A 24001-nucleotide genomic window follows, 5' to 3' on the forward strand; every position below is an offset into this window, starting at 1 on the left:
CTAACCAAATTCTTCACTCGGCAAAAGTGAATATTCTTGATAACACACCAACGGTTGGCCCTCTAGTGGCGGTTTCAGAATTTCCCCTCCAAAACGTGAGACGCTCGCGGTGGTAGACGGCCGAACTAGATTCAAGCACCCGCGTCCGTGTTTCGCCGCTTTAGGTTGAGGGGAAGGGGGTAAGAAATTTTTTTCTCTCTAGCGTAGGCGCGATTAAAGCGGCGTAAAATCCTCAAATTTGTTCACTAATGCCAGGATCTATTACCAATGCTAGAGCCCTTCACTTCTAGTCTCATCTCACTTCTGGTATTATCAGGAATACAGACTTATTTTTCATATTATTTGTATGTGGTCCTGATATAACCCAGTAGAATTATTATCTTAAGCCATAAGTGGATCATAAGAACAAAGATAAATTGCTAAAATAAATAAATTTTACTCTTTAAGTTCTAGTTTGTAATCAGCTATCCAAAGATTAGCATATAATCTTCCCTACGAATAAGGACAAAATGTACTGTTCATAATAGAACGATTTCATCGCCTTATTATTCAGTTCCAATGTAGACGAATTCGTTTTAAATCATCATAACCGTTTATTAGAAAGCGTTGCAAGGATTAGATAGACGCCCGATAACACCACAGTGACCAGTCTGTTAAACAAATTGCTCGAAGTTAGTGTTTTTCATCCTCAAATGGATTCCTTCATACTGGATGACTTTTGTAAATCTCCATTTTGGGTATGTTACGTGTTTATTACCTTATCAGGAATATTATTATATTAATTGATGGCGGTTCCGTTTTAATTATGAATTCTGTAATTATATTCAATAGGACAGTAATTTGACATGGTACACGGATGATCCAGACTTGACTCCCTGTTTTCAAAAGACCATCCTGATCTGGGTGCCATGCGCGATACTCTGGTTCTTTCTCCCATTGGAAATAACAATGATCTTCAAGTCGAAGCGGCGAAGCGTCCATTGTTCACTTCTTTCCATTACGAAAAGTGTAAGACCTTTTACACCTAACGAGCGCAAAGCGTAATTGCTCATGTAATACGCATTGGACACCGGTCGTAGCATGATGCACGTTTTCTTACCACAGTAATACTTTAAAATTAGGTATAACTTAGGCTTTTTGTTTTTAGCTCTTGGTTTTTTTATTGGCCACAATTAGCGTCTTACAATTTGGTATACAAATATACTACGGTGATTTTCAAGTCGTTGACAATTTGGCGGTCGTCCTTCAATTTGAAACTTACGTAAGACAATTTACAGAGTCCATCTCGTTCTGATGAAATAAATGAATTCTCGTGTTGCAGATCTTGGCGTTATTCCTCGTAATTTATGGCACGGCGTTGTCCGGGATCCTGACAATATTTTGGTTCCTCTTAACACTAACGCAAACTATCACACTGAGATCCACCATCATGAAATACTATTTACAAGTAAGCGAAGGCTTCTTTTACATTTTATAACAATATTACGGCAAAATAAAAATGTGAAATATTTCAGAATGGCAAAGATTATTATTTCGAGTTGGTAATTCAGTCGGTAATTTACCCTATAGTAGTAGTTATCTTCTTATTACACACACTGAGTGACGCTTCTCCTCACTTCGAAAAACATACATACGCAATCGAAGTCAAAATGGTAATATTCCACGCAAGTTTTTTATAAGTGGTTTATGTAATATAAGTTCGACGCTGGTTACTAGGTCTAGGGTCTCTAGCTGCGTTTGCCTGTCGTTCTCGATTTAGCTCTTAGTAAGGTTTTAGTGTCATACTTCTTATTTTTGATGATTATTTTCCAAAATTAAGAAATCAAGTGAAGATAATGCGTCGTTTTGTTCACGTGTGGTTCACTCATGGCTTACCAGGTAAATCTGGCCCTGTTCTAACGTTCTTATGTATTTCCCCTTACTTGAAGAAGTTATTACACCTCAGATAATTGTATTTTAATTCAAACTTTCAAGTTCTTTAAAATTTTAAACGAATTGTAGCGCCCTGTGGAACGGTTGGAAAAAAAACCTTGAGCCATCGGATGTGTACGACTTGAATGACGCGGAGCGCGCGCTGACTGTCTCTCGCGTTTTCCAAAAACACTGGAAGCCCCAAGAGGGGGAAAATTGTGTTGGAGATGAAATGCAAATGAAAAGAACTCCGGAAGATCGAATTCGACTCAAAAATCAAAGCGAGTCGATTGCTTGGCCCTTGTTAAGGACAGTCGGGCCATGCTTGATTGCTGGATTCGTTTTTCAAGTTCTGTCCGACGTAGTGTCTCTGGCTCCTGCCCTTTTGACAGGGTAAACAATGTCACTTTTTCGCCCATATAAGAAACGTCATTGCGCCATAAGTTATTTTTTATGGGAAATCAAGAATATAAGATTAAATATAAAAAAGAAACAAGAACAAGATAGCAGGCATTCATGCAGGTTTTCACTTAAAGCTTAAAATTAGGTGCCTTTGTTGCTGACAGTGGGTTCTTTGATCTTACTGAAGCGTAGAGAAAGGTCTTAATCAAACATAAATTTCTGTTTCTGTCTGATTATTTCCTTGCTCTGAATATTCTTTAAAATTGATTATAACAGAGATTGATATTGCAAGTGGTAGCCTTGCCATGCAGCAATGAATTGAACTTTGGAACGGAGTTAAACAGTTCACTAACTTATGTTTTCAGTTCCATTATTGACTACTCAACGAGCGAAGATCCTTTATGGAAGGGGATTTTCTACGTTTGCCTTTACGGTTTGGCCGGTCTTGCGCAATCTTTGTTGCAAGAAGGCAGCGCCACTTTCCACACCAAACTTGGACTGAGACTCAAATCCGCCACTATGCACGTTCTGTACAAAAAAGTAAGTTAGTGTTATCGTGATAGTGGGACGCTAGTTCATTAATTGGATTCGTCCAAGTAGACATTTCGCTTGACGAGCAGCGATCGACGTGACCTGACTATGGGCGAAATACTGAACACGATGTACGTCGACACGAACAGATTCCAAATTCTGTCGCCGCAACTGGGCCTCTTGTGGTCAGTCCCGGTACAATTAGTACTGTGCTTCGCTTTCATGTATCCAGAACTTGGCTATTCAGCCTTTGCTGGCGTCGTACCTATTGTCGTTCTTCTTCCACTGAACTATCTTTGCACAAAGAAATACAAAGAATTGCAGGTAAATGCTATCCAACTACAACACCACTAGATCGTAATCCGAAATATACGAATATAAATCAATAACAATCTACAGTAGAATTCATCATCGAAATGTTACCGCGAATTATAATAATCTCACCAAAAACATCTCTGTAAAAATATGCCAAGTTGTTTGGCCGTAAAAAGAAGTGAGATCTAAAATACGGCCAAGTTATTATCTCCAGGTGAACCAACATTTTATTCGACTTAAAACTTCTCAAGAATGTTTTTCTGACTTGGCCATTTGCATATCAAGGATTCGTTTAATTCCAGATATGGATCGAAATTAAAATATTAAATCAAATTGGTTAAATATTCTTGATGAGCCTTTGTGGTTAAACTTTTAATTTCCGTTATTAACCTTCACGGGTGCAAAGAAGAAGTTTGGAATGCTAATGGCCAAGTCAGAAAAACATTCTTGAGAAGTTTTAAGTCGAATAAAATGTTGGTTCACCTGGAGATAATAACTTGGCCGTATTTTAGATCTCACTTCTTTTTACGGCCAAACAACTTGGCATATTTTTACAGAGATGTTTTTGGTGAGATTTCACTCCTTTTTGTACGTGCATGTTCTTGTAGATTTATAGAAGTAGGATTATGAAGTGAAATAAACATTTGTTCATTTAGATTTTTATTTGTTCTTTCCGAGAGTTTCACTTGGCTTTGCTTTTTTCAACTTTTTTGCATTCAACTTTCTTTTTTTTTCTCAGGCTGTGATAATTGTTAACCGTATTTCTATTCGAAGAACACAATATTGTGGCAAGTAACACTTTTAATCAACAGAATAGATTTAAGACAAGTTGGGAAAGCCAAAATATTACCTCTCCGAGTGGAGATGACTATCACTACCCCTTAAACAACCTAAATATATGCATCTATCGCTTTTTTTTAATTCTTTGCAAATGCAGGAATTCAATTTTAAAATAGTCAATTGTTCAAGCCTTTTTTTGCTGTGGAAACTCTACTCTCTCGCTGTACCTCAACCGTATAGTATGATTTGTAACATTTGTCCATATCAAAGCTGAATCATACCTCGCCACACAAAAAGCAAATGTCCCCAAAACATGGAAGCCATAACCCAATCACACATAAGCTAGGCTCCTAAGGTAATTCTCTTCAAAAATGTAAAATCTTCTTCTGATCTTGGTCTTCTTATATTTCTTGTGAAGCTATGAGCATATCAAACCACATAATATACTATATTTCTTGTGAAACTATGAGCATATCAAACCACATAATATAGGGACGATGTCATATATTTTAACGTTCACTTTATTAACTTTTCATTTAATTCAAGACCATAACATTCTGAAAGTACATTAGGCTCAGAAGACAGTATTTTTAACACTTCAACAATACTTCAATATATACAAAGCAATAAATAACATAATACATTAAACTGTACAGTAAAAGTTAAATATAACCTAATTAAAACCATAAAACCCACAATACATATGGGAACAAAAGGTTCTTGAAAAACCATTAACAGAACAGTATTTATAATACTTCAACGTTTCTATCTATATACAACATTGAATAGTTATTTAACATTATATATTGGAACCTTCAGTATAATTTAACATTAAGCAAATTCGAACCATAAAAACCCACAGCGCATATGGGAAAAAAGGTTCTGGGAAAACCCATTTGGGAAAAAACCATAATCACAGTTGAATTATTAATATTAAAACACTTATTTTTAAATTGTTAGTTGATTTTTCACTCTGACGTCTGAGCTATCCACGAATAAATTTATTAATAGCATTAACAAACGATGCAATGGATGTCAAATATTCATGCCATAATACAAGCTAATTCGAGCCATAAAAACCCACAGCGCATGTGGGAAAAACGGCTCTGGGAAAACCCATTTGGGAAAAAACCATAATCACAGTTGAATTATTAATATTAAAACACTTATTTTTAAATTAATAGTTGATTTTTCACTCGGACGTCTGAGCTATCCACGAATAAATTTATTAACAGCATTATCGAACGATGCAATGCATGTCAAATATTCATGTCATAATACAAGCTAATTCGAACCATAAAAACCCACAGCGCATGTGGGAAAAAGGTCTCTGGGAAAACCCATTTGGGAAAAAACCATAATCACAGTTGAATTATTAATATTAAAAACCTCTTCAGACTGTTTAAGGATGAATGTTTGGTGGATAGCGTCCTAAAGAAAGCAATAACCTAGTAGATGAGGCGTGGTTCATTAAGTTTCGTTTTTTCGAAACTATTACATAAGTGTATTGGCGCTGTACGTTTCAGATAACAAAGACCAAGACGACTCCAGTTCCACAAAATAGGAAAACTCTGCCTCTTGGCGTTAAGTTTTTCTCCTTTCTGTATTTCCACTGCTAGACCGCTATGCAGCCCGCCCTTGTATTGCTCTACTTGCCGCTCCCATAACATTGAAGGTGCTAGAACTATAGTTCTAGTCGATAAATTGCGGCGAAGTCCAACTTCCGCTTTGAGCGTTGGCCAACTTTTGAGGACGCTGCAGTGTTACCAACGGCAGATAACGCCGCCAGGAACATTTTCAAAATCACCTCGGCGGTGTTTTGCCGAAAAAAAGGGGATTTTCGACTAGGACTATTGAATTGTCGCCGATTATTCAGCCATTTCCGCTTCGCCATACCTAAAACATTTTTAAAGTACGCTATACAAAATTGCTCCATTCTTCACCAAACCTATGAAACTTGATGCAACACTTACACTTTGTTCAGTGGTTCGCCTTTACATGAACCCACAGTTGCCGCTCCAGATCTCAGTTATCTGACGCAACCATTTTAACGTTTTCAGAGTTGTATTTCACCTTTATTAAGCCTAAGGATAAGCCTTGAGATATATTTGCCGACGTATTTTCTGAAAAACCACAATAAATCACCTCAACGATTCTCCCCATTAACTAATTATCACTATTACATACTTTGTTTACAATTTCGTTGACCTTGTCCTCCATGGTTACCCATGAACTAAACCAATGCTGTAGGGTTACTCATGAATCACTCCAATCCTCTAGGGTATTCATGAACTACGCATATCCTCTAGGGTATTCATGAACTACGCATAACCTCTAGGGTATTCATGAACTACGCATAACCTCTAGGGTATTCATTAACTACACAAATCCTCTAGGCTACTCATGAACTACGCCAATCCTCCAGGTTACTCATAAAATATACCATATTTTTAAAAGGATTAATACCAAACTTATATGACCGTCAATTCCAATAATGATACTTACCAATTTTTTTTTTTTCAAATCTTTAAGTCAGATGTGGGTTCTTTAGTCAAGGATCCCAAGCCTTAAGTGGGTCTCTTAGTACAGGATCCCAAGCCTTAAGTGGGTTTCTTTATCCTGGATCCCAAGCCAAATTTGGGTTTCTTTATCCTGGATCCCAAGCCAAATTTGGGTTTCTTATCCTGGATCCCAAGCCAAATTTGGGTTTCTTATCCTGGATCCCAAGCCAAATTTGGGTTTCTTATCCTGGATCCCAAGCCAAATTTGGGTTTCTTTATCTAGGATCCCAAGCCTAAGCTATAGATTTAAGCACATCAGTATAGTATCACCACCTTTTGCATAATGCTACTATCCACTTTTGCATATCAAACTATTCATTTTTTAAAAATACATATGCCCTTGTGGTAAGAATAGTAAGTCTCTCTATAACAAGCTTCGTATCGGTCTCGAAATAGTTTATTACCAAAAGCCAAATCTAATTGGCAATGATAGTCAGTCGAATACTTTTGTTCCAGACCAGGTAAAAGACTTATCCCAAATGAATCAAAAAACATGCTCAGTGCCGTTTTGCTTTTTAAGAAATTAATATTAAAATCTCCGACTACAACTGTTGGAATGGAAGAATCATATTTCATGTCAAACAAAGGGTTAAAGTCCTCAAACACAGTTCTCAAACTTGCTAAGGGAGATTTGTACAACAATACCACAGATATAAGTTCTCCTTCTATGTAAACATCTAACCAGCAACGTTCCACGTGAGAATTTCTAACAGGACTGTCGCTTCGTAAAACTCTAGTATCTATCTCTTTAACTTCGTTTTCAGGCGTCTTTCTTAAATATATGGACGAACCAAAAGCAACTCTGCGTGCCGTACTTGGCAAGTAAATACCACCTACTTCCTTAAAAGATGGCACTCTAAAATCGTCCGTCTCTATTTTCCACGTTTCAACAAAACATAACATTTGACTTTTCATTATTACATTGTCTGTTAAAACATCTTCTAAATGAGCATTTAAAGACTGCACGTTATGTACATAAATGAAAACGGGATCATGCAAGAAAGGTAGTTCTATGCTTTTTGTGTCTCGCAACCTCTTAAGTTCCAATTCTACTAGGTTGTTTTTGGGTGAATTAGGAACTTTAAATTTTCCATCAATATATAAACCGGAAGCGGTTTTCGCTCTACTACAAGCCACATATAAATGCGCTCTTTCAATTTTTTTTGTAGCCTTACAATGAACCACTACCGAGGAGTAAGTATCACCCTGACTTTTATGTATCGTAATGGCCTCAGAAACAACCAAAGGCAATTGTTTCCTAGAAACTGAGGCATTATTTTGTCTCCATTTTCTATTAAACGACTTTATGACCTTTTCAACAGGCGTCCACGAAGCGTTAATATTACTATTCAAATATAAACCATGACATTTTTGCCTCAACATTTTCCCAACTTTGGGATCGTCAAACTCCATCCATACCCTGAACGGGATTTTATCCCCGACCCTATTTGTTCCGTACTCTATTTTTCTTAACCAACCGGTCGCCCCATTAGTTAGTCCGTCAGAGGTGTCAACATTGTTGGTCATCATATATCTCGCGCCACACGCAAGAGTCAATTGTTTGGGCAGACCATACGTATCAGACGTTGCTAACTTTTCAACTTGGGAAAGTATGTTATTTTTAACTTCACTACTAAGATCACCATTGACAACATCTACTGAAACCGAAACAGCCTTTTCCGTATTCATGTTTAAAAGCTTATTTTGATTGAATTGGTTTACTTCCGCGTTAGTGGCGAAAAGATGTATCGCTTCTTTTGGGGGTACACGCTCAGGCGTTACCTCCAGACTACTAAAGAAATCAATATCATTTTGAGTCATACTTCCCACAGCCATTCTATTTAAAGCTTCAGCAAATATTTTATCATCTCTCTGTCTCATAATTTCCTCAAGTTCGGCAAATTCAAATTGCTCCCATATTGGGTTACCAATTAACGACGCGTAAGGATTATCTTTCTCACTTTGACCTTGAAATGCGAAATTATCGCAAACTGGTCTCAATTGGTTAAAGTCTCCAACTAGAACGACAGACACACCACCAAAATAATCAGGACAACCCATAATCTCTTGTAACCTAGCGTTTACCCGATTAAACACTTTCGCTCCAACCATTGAAATTTCGTCAATTATTACTAGTTTTACTTGACCATAGAGTAACCTGCATTTATGAAGTGTTTCACTTTCCAATCTCGATATATTTCCACCAAATTGGCTAACGGGTAAACTAAAAGTACTGTGCAAAGTTGCCCCACCTATGTTAAAGGCAGCCTTGCCAGTAGGTGCGCAACGGATTACTTTCGCTTCCGATGGATTACTCCCAGGTTGTTTGTTGTAAAACCTTGACACAGACTCAAATATAGCACTAATCAAAAGACTTTTCCCCACACCAGCGCCCCCTGTAACAAAGAGGCGCAACGGAGTTTCTTTGCTTTTTACATGATACAAAACATGGTAATATATCTCTCTTTGTTTTGAATTCAATTTTCTAAGAAGGGCGTTGTACTCAGAGTCATTAATTAAGGTAATTGACGGAGCAACAGTATTTTCGGCATTGCCATCAATAATTTCTCTATTAATATTTCCTACAGGTTCTTGAACCGTATTAATTAAAAAATCGGAATCATCCATAGCTAAAGATCTATCAACTTCATTTCTATGTTCTAATTCAGGCTGGATATTAGTAACATCCACTTGAATTTCTCCATTTTCAAAATCTGCTACAGCCTGTTCCACGGCTGCTTCGTCAATTTCACTGTGAAATTCTTTCCTAACTTCATTAATAGTTTCGCGACAAAGCTCATATTCTGATTTCATATCCTTTGTCAAAATATCATTACTTTCATCGCGCCAAGGCTTAAATAACATTAATTGTTCACGATAAAAGTTATCGGGATCTTTTTCTAAATTGAATCTTCTGTACCTAATAATTTTAGCATGGCCACGTTTCCTAATAAACCCTGATTCATCTTTAAGTTTCAGCCATTTACCACAAGCTTCAACTTCATTGCTCTCTCCCTCATCAACATGATCGTGGGCGGCTTTAGTCACTCTACGGGCTTTGGAATATTCGTACCAGGCACCAAATTGAGCTAATGTTATTGCCTCTAGTTCCTCTGGCCTTTGAACATAATGTTCTAGCATCCCAGAGGCAAAAACATCATTACTGTCTGCTGGTAGTTCTTCAAGTTCAGATTGACTCTTAAGAATGTGTACACGATTTTCAGGGGCATTGGTGTTTATAAAAACACAGGCGCGACTGCACCTGGACACAGGAATTTGTAAACCACAGTAAGCCGCTTCCTGAGCGCTTACCTCGTGGGCATTCAAGAACTGATTAGCAATTAGTTTCAACTTCTGTTTTACTGAACATTTATCATTTTTTGCCTGTTTAGAAGCTTCGCGCAGAAGCAAAGACATCCCTCTTTGAGACTTTCCTATATATGATACAATATACATAACCAGTGCGTAAGCATCAAGAACGAATTGAATGTCCATATTCGCCTGCCAAAGACGCAAAGCGCACGGATTGTAAGGATTAACTCTAGTATCTTTAGGGTGTCTTTTCAACAAAACTGTTTTCCTTTTGAGGTCATAAGTAACGGCAGAAATATACTCGTCTTCAGTTATACGCAACTTAGCTAGCAACTCCTCAAAACTATCTACCCAAAACTCTTTTTCTTTCGATTGCAACATCTCATACAATTTCTTTGACCTTTCCTTACATCTGAGTTCTTCCTGTACGCTACCAGGCTCTCTTAAACCAGGGTCGTAAATTATGGTTCTGGGCATAGGTGGAAACGGGATTCCAAAACGACAAACGGAATTATTATCGACCTTCTTTCTACAAGTCGTTGTGTGTTTGTGAATTTGTAATCGTGTTAACAAATCTAAATGTTCGTCATTGTGCTCAGCAGCACAAGAAATAACGTTATCAATAAATTCCTCTACTTCCTTAACATTTGAGAGATCATTTTTAAGTTTTGGAGCATCTTTTATCCAAATCAAACCATGTTGGTGGGGCGAACCTCTTTGCTGTATTTCAACTCTAAAATAATAGTCTTCTATAACGCCAAGAGGACCTAATTTCTGTAAAGCCTTAAGCAAAGCCCGAAAACGGTGGTCAAAATATCTAGCGCAAGTAACAGGATCATCCTGAATCAGTTTTGCCCTTTCAGAAAAACTTAAATTGTTAATATCATCGTTAGGTAAACTCTCCTGCCCAGAGGTTAGTCTCAAAATATTCAGTAGCTCAGGCCATTTACTTTCGGCAGCCGAAAACGTTATGAAAAAGGTAGCCGTACCAAGCTGTCTAATCATACCCATCAATTCCTTTTGTCTGTGTCGCCAATAAGAAGGCGAGCTCTGTAGTCTTTCTAAAACCCTAAAACCATCATCCTGCTTAATTAAAGCATCAAGAGAACCTGCAGAGGCTAAAAGTCCAGCAGTATATATCGACCCATCTGTTCTTTTAGTTTTCCTCATGCAAACCTGTATAGATTGACTAACTTTCAAGGTTTCCAATTTGACAAAAGAGTAAAACAATTTCGAAGGATTTTTAGCACAGCGCCTATCAATATTACGAAGCTCCCATTTAAAAATATCACCAAAACTTCCCTTAACCCTAAGGTTCATTTTTTGACCCACGTAAATGCTCGGGAATGACAATTCTTCCGCATCCTCGTCAAAGAGTAAAGACATTGGGGTTTGACCTTCACCAGGAGCAAACTTAACATGCATGGTATTACTTGGCAAGAAATTACTTAAAGAAACTAATAATGTGTCTTGATTCCCAACTGTTAACGAACTACTTTCGTTGGGTTCATTCCACATATCATCACTATCATTCTCTGCGTTTATTGGCACTACTGGATTATCTCCTGATACATCAACTTGATTTACCTGACGGTCATTTTCGTCAACAATAAATTCAAGTTCTTCAGGAATGGGGTCTAATATGTCACTCTTAACGGTAATTCCATGTTTAACATACAAAGGCGTTTTTACCAGAACGTTAAGGGCCTCTAAAATGACTTTGGGTCTCACAGTTTCGTACAAATAGGGTGTGTTATACTGCATTCTTCTCATAAACTCAATTTGAATAGTATCCGTGTCTCGAGGTAACCTGGGTAAAACCGAGGCGGTGGACTCTACATTTATAGGGACGTTAACCACATTTCCTTTAATACCACGTTGTTGGTCACACCCTAACCTTCGTATTTGCATGAATGGTATTCGTGGTGATATCATTCTTTCTTCTAAATTACTTATGTTACTTAATTGCGCAGGTATTTCAGGAAACACAAATCCATTTTCCCTTGAAAATTTTGGAATTTGCTTTCTCTTAACGCTTTTATTACAAGTACTACACAAAAATATTTCATCATTCAACTCTCTTTGTTCAATACCAGGGACTGACAAAAAATCTATGGACTTTACAATGGTGCCAGATGACTTAAAAAAAAGATTTGAACATCCTTCACACGGCCACGTTGGGCCATCTTTTATGCTATCAAAATAGGTCTGCTCTATAAGCGAGGGGTTTGCTCGCCTATCTGCGGCTGAAGATCTTTGTCTAGCACGTTCAACATCTCTATACTCGGGATCTTGGCGTTTAGCCGCCTTACCCGTTTGGTTTCTAGCACGTTCAACATCTCTAAACTCGGGATCTTGGCGTTTAGCAGCCTTACAAGCCTGGTTTTTATCACGTTCAACATCTCTATACTCGGGATCTTGGCGTTTAGCCGCCATACCTGTCTGGTTTCTAGCACGTTCAACATCTCTAAACTCGGGATCTTGGCGTTTAGCCGCCATAACTGTCTGGTTTCTAGCACGTTCAACATCTCTAAACTCGGGATCTTGGCGTTTAGCAGCCTTACAAGCCTGGTTTTTATCACGTTCAACATCTCTATACTCGGGATCTTGGCGTTTAGCCGCCATACCTGTCTGGTTTCTAGCACGTTCAACATCTCTAAACTCGGGATCTTGGCGTTTAGCAGCCTTACAAGCCTGGTTTTTATCACGTTCAACATCTCTATACTCGGGATCTTGGCGTTTAGCCGCCATAACTGTCTGGTTTCTAGCACGTTCAACATCTCTAAACTCGGGATCTTGGCGTTTAGCAGCCTTACAAGCCTGGTTTTTATCACGTTCAACATCTCTATACTCGGGATCTTGGCGTTTAGCCGCCATACCTGTCTGGTTTCTAGCACGTTCAACATCTCTAAACTCGGGATCTTGGCGTTTAGCAGCCTTACAAGCCTGGTTTTTATCACGTTCAACATCTCTATACTCGGGATCTTGGCGTTTAGCCGCCATACCTGTCTGCTTTCTAGCACGTTCAACATCTCTAAACTCGGGATCTTGGCGTTTAGCAGCCTTATACAATTGGTTTCTGACACGTTCTCTTTCCCTATAATTTGGATCTTGGCGTTCAGTAGCCTTACTTATCTGATTTCTTACACGCTCGCTTGCTTTATACCATTCATCAACCCTTTTTAATTTTTTGGTAAATATTCCACCCTGATTTTCAATTTCACAATTTGACTCATTCTCTCGCTTTTTCCCCTTACCTAGCGACTCCCTCTTACTGCATTCTTCATTTTGTCTCAAGATTCTTAATCTTTCTAAGGGATAGACATTACCATGGGACGTACAAGGTACTTGTTCATCGCCTTCGATTATTTCACTAATATTAGCATTATCATTTTGTACATTATTGGGTTCCTCATTAAAAGATATGCCTACGCTTACAGTACTTTCAATAGAGCTTTTATTTAATGCATCATCTTTCGCAGAATCATGGCCAACTGGCCTCGCGGTAGGACCAACATTGGGTGTGCTAGAACCTGTTCCCGAAACAGCCTTTTTTTCAGCTGCTAACTCTCTTCTCCTTTCATTTTCTCGTTTCCTAAATTCAGGATCTGACCTCTTTGCCCTCATTCTTTCCCTTGCTTTACGTTTCCTGATTTCCTCTTTACTTAAATTATTATCTTCCTCCATTTACTTATTAATCAGTTAAATACTCACAAAGGTTGCCAAAATCAATCTCCTTAAATACTCACAAATGTTGGCAAAATCAATCTCCTTAAATACTCACACAGGTTGGCAAAATCAATCTCCTTCAGTAATACGTAAGGCTTAATTATATTATTTGCCGAACAAAATTAATCGAGCAAATTGTCCACTTAACTGCTTCCATCGAAATTCTATCAAAGAATGAATCAACTGTTTAAAAAAAGGTTTTTTTCGCGAATAGAGTGCTATCATACCAACAGCAATTCCGTCATATTTAAAAAATATACATTGCCAACACTTTTTTCAAATAAAGAATGATAAAAGTGCGTAAAAAAGGTCTTTCACAAATAGGCCTAGGGGGCGTATAAACTAAACAGCAACAACGCTCTACAGCTACACTAATCTTACACAAACAAGGAGTACTATAAACCCACTACTGGAAGCGGTATATTTATTCAAACGTAAAACAATTTCGCTTAAGCTTAACATCTCTAGACATCGGTAAAAATGTCTATATCACTCCTAGGTAACTGTATGCGCAGGATTTTACGACATTATAACTCAAATTCATCGGATTAAGTTTTAACAAGGTTAAATCTAACTGGGAGTAAGATGAAAGGAGTAGAAGCTTATCTGTCTTAGGAAATATGAAATTTTATCTTAACAGTTCGTTAAATCATAAGTTTATAACGAAAAAACGCGGAAGGGGAAAACGAGCAGACAACAGCGATTTTTGGGGGTAGAAGGTTAAGAGCGCCATCTGTCGTCCGTGCCAAAGTTGAACTTCCACTCGAAACGCAATGAGAAAGTGGATAAAATAATGCCATCAGCTATTTAACTGCGTCGATATATTTAACGACTTGACCCATGACATGCCCATAACACTGGCTTCTATGAATCCTATTTATTCTTGGATGCTAGGAAACTTGGTAGACGTAACAGTCTGTACCAAGTACCCAAGCATCCTTCAATAAACGCCTGGCAACATTGTGGTACGCATGGTACAACTAAAAAATAGGATGTGTATCTATCTTTCCAGTCACTCCAAGTCGTTAAGCCCTCATTACAGAGGATTTGAAACACTATCGTAATTCCAAGTGTCTCGAATCTCTACGTTCCTGTCCATTATGAACAGTGCTGAGAGAATGATACATCAGAAAGAGCCATTCAAATCGAATTGCCGAAAATATTATCCATATTTTCATTTCATATAACAGAGAAAACAAATTATTATGGTTCTGAGAGGAGCTTCCCATTTTGGTTGTTGTTCTCAAAAATATATCGCAATGCACGGGCCTAGATAGATACAGGAGGCAATGTAGGAAATATAACGCAATGCACGGGCCTAAAAAGATATAAGAGACAATGTACGAAATATAACGCAATGCACGGGCCTAGAAAGATATAGGAGGCAATGATTTAACGACTTCGGTACTTGGGTTTATCTTTAATATTTAAATAAATATAATTATTTTTAATTATTTTAATCGCCAGTAAATAACTTTAAAAATAGTTAAATCGTTTAAAATAAAGTTGTTCCTATTATCTTTCGAAACTTTGCTAATATTGACGTTTAAAGTGAAGGGTACCCCTCTTGCCCGCTTTTTTCAAATTTTGGGGTATATATACGTTTCGATTCCATTACAATAATAGATAAAAACGCATTCGCGTGAACCTTTGGTGGAAGCCCTGCCATTGGGAGGCTAGACGTTTCTCGTAACCCTAGCCGATCGCCGCGTATATCTTAAAACCAAATAATAGATAAAAACGCATTTGCGTGAACCGATGGTGGAAGCCCTGCCATTGGGAGGCTAGACGTTTCTCGTAACCCTAGCCGATCGCCGCGTATATCTTGAAACCAAGCGATGACGGAGGAAAAGAAGCCAGAATGTACTGACTGGCGTCCATGTGGAATGGACAAAAGACCTGAAGATGGTGGTGCATTGAAGCTGGTGTCAATGTGGAATTGACGAAGAACAGAAGATGGTGGTGCATAGAAGCTGGTGTCAATGTGGAATTGACGAAGGACAGAAGATGGTGGTGCATAGAAGCTGGTGTCAAGGTGAAATTGACGAAGAACAGAAGATGGTGGTGCTTGGAAGCTAGCAAATACAGACTAGTGTCCATGTGGGATGGACAAAGACTAGCAGATTGTGGTCCTTAGAAGCCATATTAAAGACTAGTGTTGGTAGATGAATGGCCAAATTTCCGTGAACCGCGAACGCGTTCCGGATATCGGGTATTTGTTTGCTCCGATACGCAAACTGCGAACGCGGTCACGTGGGGTCTGACAGACACACAGACACACAGACACACAGACACACAGACACACAGACACACACACAGACAGACAGACACGGCCGGTGTAATACCTCTCCGTGACATACGTCACTCGGAGAGGTAAAAAACTAAATGAATCAAAACACGCTTAGAACCATTTCTGACGAAATGAAAAGGAAATGAGTAAAAAATTTAATTACTAAAATATTATGTAAACAAGTTGGGAAAACCAAAATATTACCTCTCCGAGTCAAGACGACTACTTACAAACTTATTTACCCAGATATGGAAATGTTTCTTAAGTTAAAATCTATGAAATATTAAAGCAGTATACAAAGCACAGCAAATATACTGTAAATCAGACGACATTTTACATCCAATAATGATATACTTGTACACATTAAAATCATCCGATGGGGGAAAAACGGGAAATGAAGAGATAAAACTTTGGAGGGATATTACCTTTACGTGTTTGTAAAGGCCCAATTTTCTACTCCTCAACTGTATGGCCTCTATGTTCAAAGCCATATTCACAACAGGGTTGCATTGTAAACACTATCCTTTCGTTTCATCTCAACGATTTTCGTAGTTTGTCAACATGACTGTTAACGTTACATAACACCAAAGCTTATTTGTGGCTACACACACTGAAAGTAAATGCGTACCATAAAAAGCATGAAAACACGAAGCTATTATCCGATTACGATCAGACCTTTCACTGGTCTGGGCTGCGTTCAGCAGAGCTCACCAAAAAAGACAGCGGATTTTGGAAATGTTTACCGGTGAGCTCTGTCGTCATAGCTTTTCTCCGGTCATCGGCGTTTTATAAATGACGCTAGCGCAATAAAGCGTGCAAGGTACCAAGGCTTAACAAAAATTGTATGATAACATATTTATAGAGATAGATAACAACTTTTATAATTAAAATTAGAAACTAATATATCTTTTAAAATTCTCGCGTGATTAACTGGTTTCACGCCAATTAAATAGCTATAGTCCCATAGTGCTATTTGTATTAATTCCTCCATGGTTTTTTCGCCAAGCTTAGAACTATGCGTTTTACGTCACGTTATCCAAAGAGCCGACTATTTTCTTTGAAGACCGCGCTAGCTCAGCGCTTAGCACCGTGACGTCAAAATTCAAAAACCAAATCCCGTTATGTAGGACACTGCTAATAGCGCTGGGCTCTGCTGAACGCGGCCCAGATTTCCACCATGATTTTATAATCTAAGCCTAATTATTTAAAAGTGTATTTAACTTTCGGCTCACTGTGAACCGTTAATGCCTCTGCATTACAGAAACGAAAACCAAACCCAAGCGTTTACTATTTGGTTCACTAGGCCTATTGACAAATAAAATTTCATTTGACCAACATAGTAGCGTTGTGCTTGTATTCACTTTAGAAAGGATTATGCTATAAACACATGTAGTATAGCTTAAGTATTATATAAACATCCATTTTAAATAATAATATTAAAAACAACTTTGGAATATCAAAATGAAATAGAGCTTTAAAGCTACAAAAGTACTAAATACATCATAATTACGAAAAATATTTCCACATATTCACTTTATATTAAGGATAAAGGGAATATTATGGTTCTGTAGGATTCATTTACACATCAAAACAAAACGAACTTCTAGCGCAGCGCACTACTGTAACAACGGACGGACACACACAGACAAAAACATAGACTGCTTTTTAACTCTTTCCGTATTAATTTTGAATTGAGAAACAAGATTATCTTAAATATTAAAATAAATATAATTAATATTTAATATTTTCTTCGTTAGTTATTCGCCTTATTGAACGTTACATCGTTTTAAAAAAGAACAATTAAACATTCTTGAGAGACTTGACTAATATTGGCGTTTGAAATGAAGCATACGCCGGTTGCTTCGCCTTAATCAAATAGGTAGTATATAAGGGTGTCGAACTACAGTTAAAAGCAAGAACAACCGCAATTGCGAAAACCTATCGTGGACAACCCACCCTAGGGAGGCTAGACGTTTCTCGTAACCCTAGCTGATCGCTGCGAATGTCTTAAACCCAACGATGACGATGGAGTAGAAGCCAGGTGTGCAGACTGGTGTCCATGTGTGATGGACAAAAACAAAGACCAGAAGATGGTGGTGTAGAAGCCAGGTGTGCAGACTGGTGTCCATGTGGGATGGACAAAAACAAAGACCAGAAGATGGTGGTGTAGAAGCCAGGTGTGCAGACTGGTGTCCATGTGGGATGGACAATGACCTGAAGATGGTGGTGTTAGAAGCCAGTAAGTACAGACTGGTGTCCATGTGGGATGGACAAAAACAAAGACCAGAAGATGGTGGTGGTTAGAAGCCAGTATGTACAGACTGGTGTCCATGTGGGATGGACGAAGGCCTTAAGATAGTGGTGATTAGAAGCCAGTAAGTACAGACTGGTGTCCGTGTGGGATGGACAAAGACCAGAAGATGTTGGTGTGAGAACTCAAGTAGAGTAGCCATTTCCGTGACTGTGAAAGCAGTTCGGAAATGGCGAACACGTTTGCTCCGATTTGGAAACTGCGAACGCGGTCACGTGGGTGTAACAACAGACACACACACAGACACACAGACAGACACACAGACACACAGACAGACACACACGATCGTTGCAGAACCTCTCCGTGACATACGTCACTCGGAGAGGTAAAAACATAAATTTTGCAATAATACGAAAGAATCATATTAGTAAAAAATATTAATATTAAAAGACGAAAAAATCTATATCTATATAAATCAAAGTCCTCACTGACTGATAATCAACGCCCAGCCCAAACCGCTTGCCCTAGAAGGCTGAAACTTTGCAGGAACGTTACTCATAAGTAGTAGGCGCTCACTAAGAAAGTTTTTTCCAATCCGCCGCCATCTTAAAAAATGGCGCCCAGAAATGTAAAAAATCTTTTCTATGTAACAACGTCCGCGCGTTTCAACCGATTTCGCAAATATTTAGTACACTGCTTTCCTTTAACCTATAGACGGGCTGAATGGTCTTTTGGGTCCGATTTGTTGCCATCTTTTTAAATGGCGGCCAGAAATTTCAAATCCCTTCTTTATGGAATAATGTCCGCGTGAAAAGTAATAAAAAAATGTTCCAACGGGCTGACGGGCAACACCGAGTGCCTTCGCTTTTAGGGTGCTACAAAAAATTGGTCATCAGTAAAATCTGCCCATTCTTAGTATCATTTTGATGGAAGTTCTTATTATACGCGAGCGACGCCGCGGGTAACAGCTAGTTAAATTATAATGTCCTATTACGAGGGGATATAAATTATAAAACCCCCATTTCAGGGGCTAACAGGGGAAAATTCCCGCTTTTTGGACTTTTTCCTTTCTTTGTATGCTAAGTCCTACTTGTATGCCAAATTTTATCATTCCCGCAACACCGGAAGTGCCCAAGAGGTTTAGATGATGACTCTAATTCTAAACCCCCATTTCATGGGCTAAAAGGGGAAAACTCCCGCTTTTGGGACGTTTCCCTTTCTTTGTATGCTAAGTCCTACTTGTATGCCAAATTTTATCATTCCCGCAACACCGGAAGTGCCCTAGAGGTTTAGATGATGACTCTAATTTTAAACCCCCATTTCAGGGGCTAAAAGGGGAAAACTCCCGCTTTTGGGACTTTTCCCTTTGCTTGTATGCTTAGTGGTACAAGTATGCCAAATTTAATCATTCTAGCACCACCGGAAATGCCCTAGAGGTTTAGATGATGACTCTAATTTTAAACCCCCATTTCAGGGGCTAAAAGGGGGAAACTCCCGCTTTTGGGACTTTTCCCTTTGCTTGTATGCTTAGTGGTACAAGTATGCCAAATTTCATCATTCTAGCACCACCGGAAATGCCCTAGAGGTTTTGATGATGTGTCAGTCAGTCAGTCAGTCAGTCAGTCAGTCTCATAATGTGTCATTTTCACATAGGATTATCACAGAAACCAAATGAGTTAGAAAGCTGGAAGTTGGAGGATTTCCTAGGATTAACACTGTGCCCTTGAGGTGCAAATATGAGTGGTGTACTATTCCCCAGTACCGAGTTAAGAGGGGGTCAAAATGAGGCTGAAATGTTTCGGGTAAAGGATTGCTGGTAGTGCACGACAACTTGGCGGGTGCACTGCCGTGCACCCAGATAAGCCTTTAAAAAAATTCGCGTTAGAAAAAATGTAGCCAGAAAAATAAGCAAAGAGGAAAGCAGGGAGCACAAATTGTGCTCACTGATGAAAGACATTCTTCCTTCCCGCGTCTGCGCACGTGTCCTTGGTGAAAAGTAATTTATAAAATCGCCTATTACACTCACAGAAAGAAAGAATCAAGATGCCTCAATTTATTATAGAGCACTATACGAATACTCGAATAAACGAACTCCTCAAAATAGGCTCGTGCTTGTTCCGTACTAGATCTTTGCCACATTGCCAACACTGGAGGAATTAAACTCAGTTAGTACTACAAGGAATAGAAAAGGAGGCGGATTGTGGGGTGAACTTGTTTTCTACAACGCGAGCCAAAACAACCTTATTGGGAGAAAGAGGGTCGAGGGCAGTTAATTTGGTTCCTTCTTCACATGGGCTACTGTATCCATATGAAAAACTTCGGTTGTCAGTACGGGCAAAGCTAGGCCTCTGTAACGTAGCTTTGTGCGTGCAGACAAAAGACGAAAAACTTCAGGATTCAAAATATCCGCGAGATTTTTAGCTCAAGTGCACGGACCATGAGGCTTTAGTTTCAAATACGTGTAGTAGGCTGTAGACAATTTCACACGTATTTGAAATTAAGGCCTAGAGGTCCGAGCACTCAAGCTAACAAAAATCGCGGATATTTTAAATCCCGAAGTTTTTCGTCTCTTGTCTGCACGCAGATCGTACGCCGCAAGGTTTCTTGGAAGACGCTTGTTAGCTATGACAGTCAAATGGATATTAACTTTTTACAACAATATCAATACCGTCGAGATTTCTACGAATGGTTTCTTTATTTATCTCGTTTATTAGATTGAGTTGATGAAGCTGAAGGACAAGAGAATGAAAATGATGAGCGAAATATTGAACGGAATCCGCGTCTTGAAGTTGTACGCCTGGGAAAGATCATTCCACAGAATCGTTCTCGACATCAGGAAGAAAGAAATCGCACTCATGAAGAAACAAGCCTTCTTCCAAGGAATAAATATGTCTATTTCTGCTATCATACCAGTCTTGGTACGGAAGTTAAAAAATTATTTCGATCATGGGGGCACATAGAGATTTCAGCTCCGCAATACTTTCTTTAATTTTCTCACTGGACTGAAAAAGGCAGACGTCACTGAAATCTAGCTTTCAGTTCCTACAGACATTGATTTTAAATTTTCAGATTACTACACCATGTTTCGCCATGTACGTATTGATTGACGACGATAACGTTCTCACCTCAAGGAAAGCTTTCGTGTCCTTTCAGTTGGTACGATTATTAGCGACGTCAATGGTTTCCTTTCCGGATTTAGTAAATACCCTAGTTTTGGTAAGATTGGGGTCAGGGAGGGTCAAAAGATAAATCTATTTGCTTTTTCTATTAAATATACAAACTTTTTTCCGATAATCCAAAATTTGACTTTTTCTGGATTTTGAAAAAATTTAAACTACTAGGCGTGTTTTGATACACGATTTTGAATATTATCAAAAGTATAATATAACGAATCGTTTCGGTTTTCAACCTTAATGCGTGGTGGCCACTTTATTATCGTTCGTAGCAGTCAATGCAAGTCGAGCTCTCACTCAATCGCAGACATAATTAGCTACGTCACTTGAAAAAAAAAATTTTTTTGGACTTAAACTACTGGTTATACTGTTCTTGTACTTGTGACGGCCTACTTTACGCACAATTTATTCTTTTACACGTAAAGATTTTTTAGGGAATTTGTCTTTTTCAAAAGATCGTAGCTCTAATACGAGGGAAACTTGATTTGAGAAAGTAATAAAAGCCGAGTCTATTAGGTTTAAAACATCTTGATTAATAAAAGATAATTTTTTGGCTCGGTATTTGCACCACAATTCAGGAAAAATACTAGAAACTGCAGATAGTAAAAACAGAGAGAATTTATAATAGGGAGTAGAAACTGAGGAATATTATAGCTCAAAAATCACGTGATCAACAAAACTGGCCAGGTCTATTTCCGGTATAATTGTTTGTGAGCCATCCCTCTAGGGCGGTTCTAGAATGTTGCGGGAGGGTCTCTAGGGGAGATGGACACTACCTTTTTAAATAACTCCAAATGGCGTCTGCAGTCGCACTCGAAATCGCAAACCCTTATCGGGTAATTGTATAACCAACAGTGATTGAGGGTAAACTTTAAAATTAAAGGAGTGTCATGTGACCGGAAATTTACCTGGTTAGTTTTAGCGTCGCAGCCTACTTGTTTGAGCTACATAGTATTTAGCACTGTCAAGGACAAGAGCTTCACTCCCTATTATAAATTCTCTCTGGTAAAAAGGCCTAGCGTAGCGACTCGAAGTAGGAAGGGAAATTGGAGACACGGTTACGACCTAGCACCCTTTCGCCTGCTCGATCGAGATTTTTGGTTATAATATATACTTTTGTTAATATGTATCATTCGATTGTCGTTGCGCTAATGTAAAAGAAAGTTTCGAAATTATTATTGGCGTCATTAAATAATGGCATCTAAATTCATGTTTTAGTACAAAACATTTTCCCTAACAAAATGGTATTGTTTTTTTGAGTACATGATTGTTACGTTGACCTTCCCTTTAGTTAAAACCTCTCAAAATATCGTATATCCGCTAAGTAATTCTTTACAGACACACGTCTCGGTAAGGAGAATTGCAAACTTGTTGAATCGTGGGGAAACAGAGCATTACGTGGAGCAGATGCCTAGCGACGCTCAAAATGGTATGTCAATCTATCAGGGACTTGAAAAAACGACAAGGGTCACTTATTAACTTCAGCAGCTAGACACAAGCGGATGAATTTAATCTCAAAATTTATTGTGGTTAACAAGCGCGAGCTTGAGCGTGGAGAAAGAGACAATTGGAGGAACTTCTTTAGAACTTAATCCACCAATCCCTGGCATTGCTATAAATAGAAAATATCCTCTTGTAATACTCTGGTTTACTCCTACAGTAGCTTTACACCGCGGATGAAAATTAATTATCGCTAGTACAGTAATCAATTTTAGAAGGAAACCCCACAGACTCAATTTCAAAATCATATTTGTAAAATAAGATAATCAACATGTCGTTCTCAAAGAGTAAATCTTGAATCCGCTTTTTGATGATTTCCAAATATTTTTGAACTTACCGTTGGTCGATTTTGACCAAAGTTAACATCAATTTATTTCTATGAAAATTTCAGCAATTGAGATTGAGAAGGGAACGTTTCATTGGAACTTGGAAGAGCCGGTATCGGCGTCTCTACAGGACATCAATTTGAAAGTCCCCCGTGGCTCTTTGGTGGCCGTTGTGGGTCCGGTGGGTTCTGGCAAGTCTTCCCTCTTGTCCGCTGTAGTTTCCGAGATGCAGAAAGTGGAGGGGGAGGTGAGAGTGGCCGGGAGAGTGGGATACATCACTCAACAACCCTGGATACAAAACACCTCACTCAGACAAAATATACTCTTCGTCGACGACATGAACCGGAAAAGATATAACAAAGTCATACGCGCATGCGCCCTGCAACTAGACCTCCACCAGCTACCCGCTAACGACGAAACGGAGATACACTGTTAAAAAAAATGGAACTGTTTGACACCTTTAGAGGTGTTTCCTAATGCATCCCCAGCAGCACCCCTATTGGTGTTTAAAAGCACCATTCGAGAGGATGTCAATACGCACCTTTGAAAACGGTGCGAAATAATACCTTCTCTGAAGGTGCTTTTTATATCCTGTGAGGTGTTTTAATCACTTTGAATAGCGGTGTATATTAATACCAGAAAAAGAGTTAATAAACCCTTTGAAAAAAGGTCTTTTTGAGACTAATTTGGTGTTTTTAAATTCCATTGACGTTGGTGCTTTTTAATTCTTGTTAGATTTAAACCATCACCCTTAATAGAGGAATATAATTATACCAGAAAGGTGTCTATAGACTCTGTAAATGGTGTTTTTTGAAATTATTTTTTCAAAACACATGAGTTACCATAGATTAGTCTTTCAAAATAGCTGCTCAAAATCTGCTGCTCAAATCCAGTGGATTAAGGGTAAACGTTTTTTCTGC

The 24001-nt window shown here is 38.5% G+C and overlaps 4 protein-coding genes and 1 long non-coding RNA gene across 5 annotated transcripts in view; 2 read left to right on the plus strand and 3 right to left on the minus strand.

Annotated features, from left to right (window-relative positions):
• Positions 1-24001, plus strand: part of LOC149620882 (ATP-binding cassette sub-family C member 1-like) — a 57749-nt gene that overhangs the window by 21516 nt on the left and 12232 nt on the right. The window lies entirely within an intron of this gene.
• Positions 195-23517, plus strand: LOC149620886 (ATP-binding cassette sub-family C member 3-like). The gene is made up of 13 exons (XM_089855821.1): positions 195-737; positions 832-1008; positions 1148-1261; positions 1322-1447; positions 1515-1652; positions 1820-1878; positions 2002-2304; positions 2679-2853; positions 2914-3168; positions 20797-21000; positions 21152-21298; positions 22594-22684; positions 23147-23517. The coding sequence occupies exons 1-13, from the start codon at positions 693-695 to the stop codon at positions 23515-23517; spliced, it is 2205 nt and encodes a 734-aa protein (XP_089711947.1). The 5' UTR covers positions 195-692.
• On the minus strand, positions 4443-6423 carry LOC149620887 (uncharacterized). Its single transcript, XR_016375168.1, has 3 exons — positions 6127-6423; positions 5913-6062; positions 4443-5835 (listed from the first exon to the last, which is right to left on the minus strand). It is a non-coding gene; the product is annotated as an uncharacterized LOC149620887 (long non-coding RNA).
• On the minus strand, positions 6941-12125 carry LOC149620888 (uncharacterized). The gene is made up of 2 exons (XM_089854065.1): positions 7146-12125; positions 6941-7048 (listed from the first exon to the last, which is right to left on the minus strand). Exons 1-2 carry the CDS (start codon positions 11745-11747, stop codon positions 7043-7045), a joined length of 4608 nt encoding a protein of 1535 aa, XP_089710191.1. The 5' UTR covers positions 11748-12125; the 3' UTR covers positions 6941-7042.
• LOC149620889 (uncharacterized) lies at positions 12026-13805 on the minus strand. Its single transcript, XM_089855822.1, has 3 exons — positions 13690-13805; positions 12503-13618; positions 12026-12072 (listed from the first exon to the last, which is right to left on the minus strand). Exons 2-3 carry the CDS (start codon positions 13497-13499, stop codon positions 12026-12028), a joined length of 1044 nt encoding a protein of 347 aa, XP_089711948.1. The 5' UTR covers positions 13500-13618; positions 13690-13805.

Source organism: Phalangium opilio, unplaced genomic scaffold, assembly GCF_054372755.1.
Source record: "Phalangium opilio isolate 3A_F unplaced genomic scaffold, DU_Popi_V2 ptg000209l_1, whole genome shotgun sequence".
Taxonomy (NCBI): Eukaryota; Metazoa; Arthropoda; class Arachnida; order Opiliones; family Phalangiidae; genus Phalangium; species Phalangium opilio.

Coding starts and splice junctions, on each gene's coding strand:
- LOC149620886 (XM_089855821.1), top strand. CDS start 693: ATGGATTCCTTCATACTGGATGACTTTTGTAAATCTCCATTTTGG. Junction 1,009..1,147: donor TTCTTTCCATTACGAAAAGT/GTAAGACCTTTT, acceptor TTTTGTTTTTAG/CTCTTGGTTTTTTTATTGGC. Junction 1,879..2,001: donor GTTCACTCATGGCTTACCAG/GTAAATCTGGCC, acceptor AACGAATTGTAG/CGCCCTGTGGAACGGTTGGA.
- LOC149620889 (XM_089855822.1), bottom strand. CDS start 13,499: ATGGAGGAAGATAATAATTTAAGTAAAGAGGAAATCAGGAAACGTAAA. Junction 12,073..12,502: donor ACGTGATAAAAACCAGGCTT/GTAAGGCTGCTA, acceptor TGAACGTGCTAG/ACAAAGATCTTCAGCCGCAG.
- LOC149620888 (XM_089854065.1), bottom strand. CDS start 11,747: ATGATATCACCACGAATACCATTCATGCAAATACGAAGGTTAGGGTGT.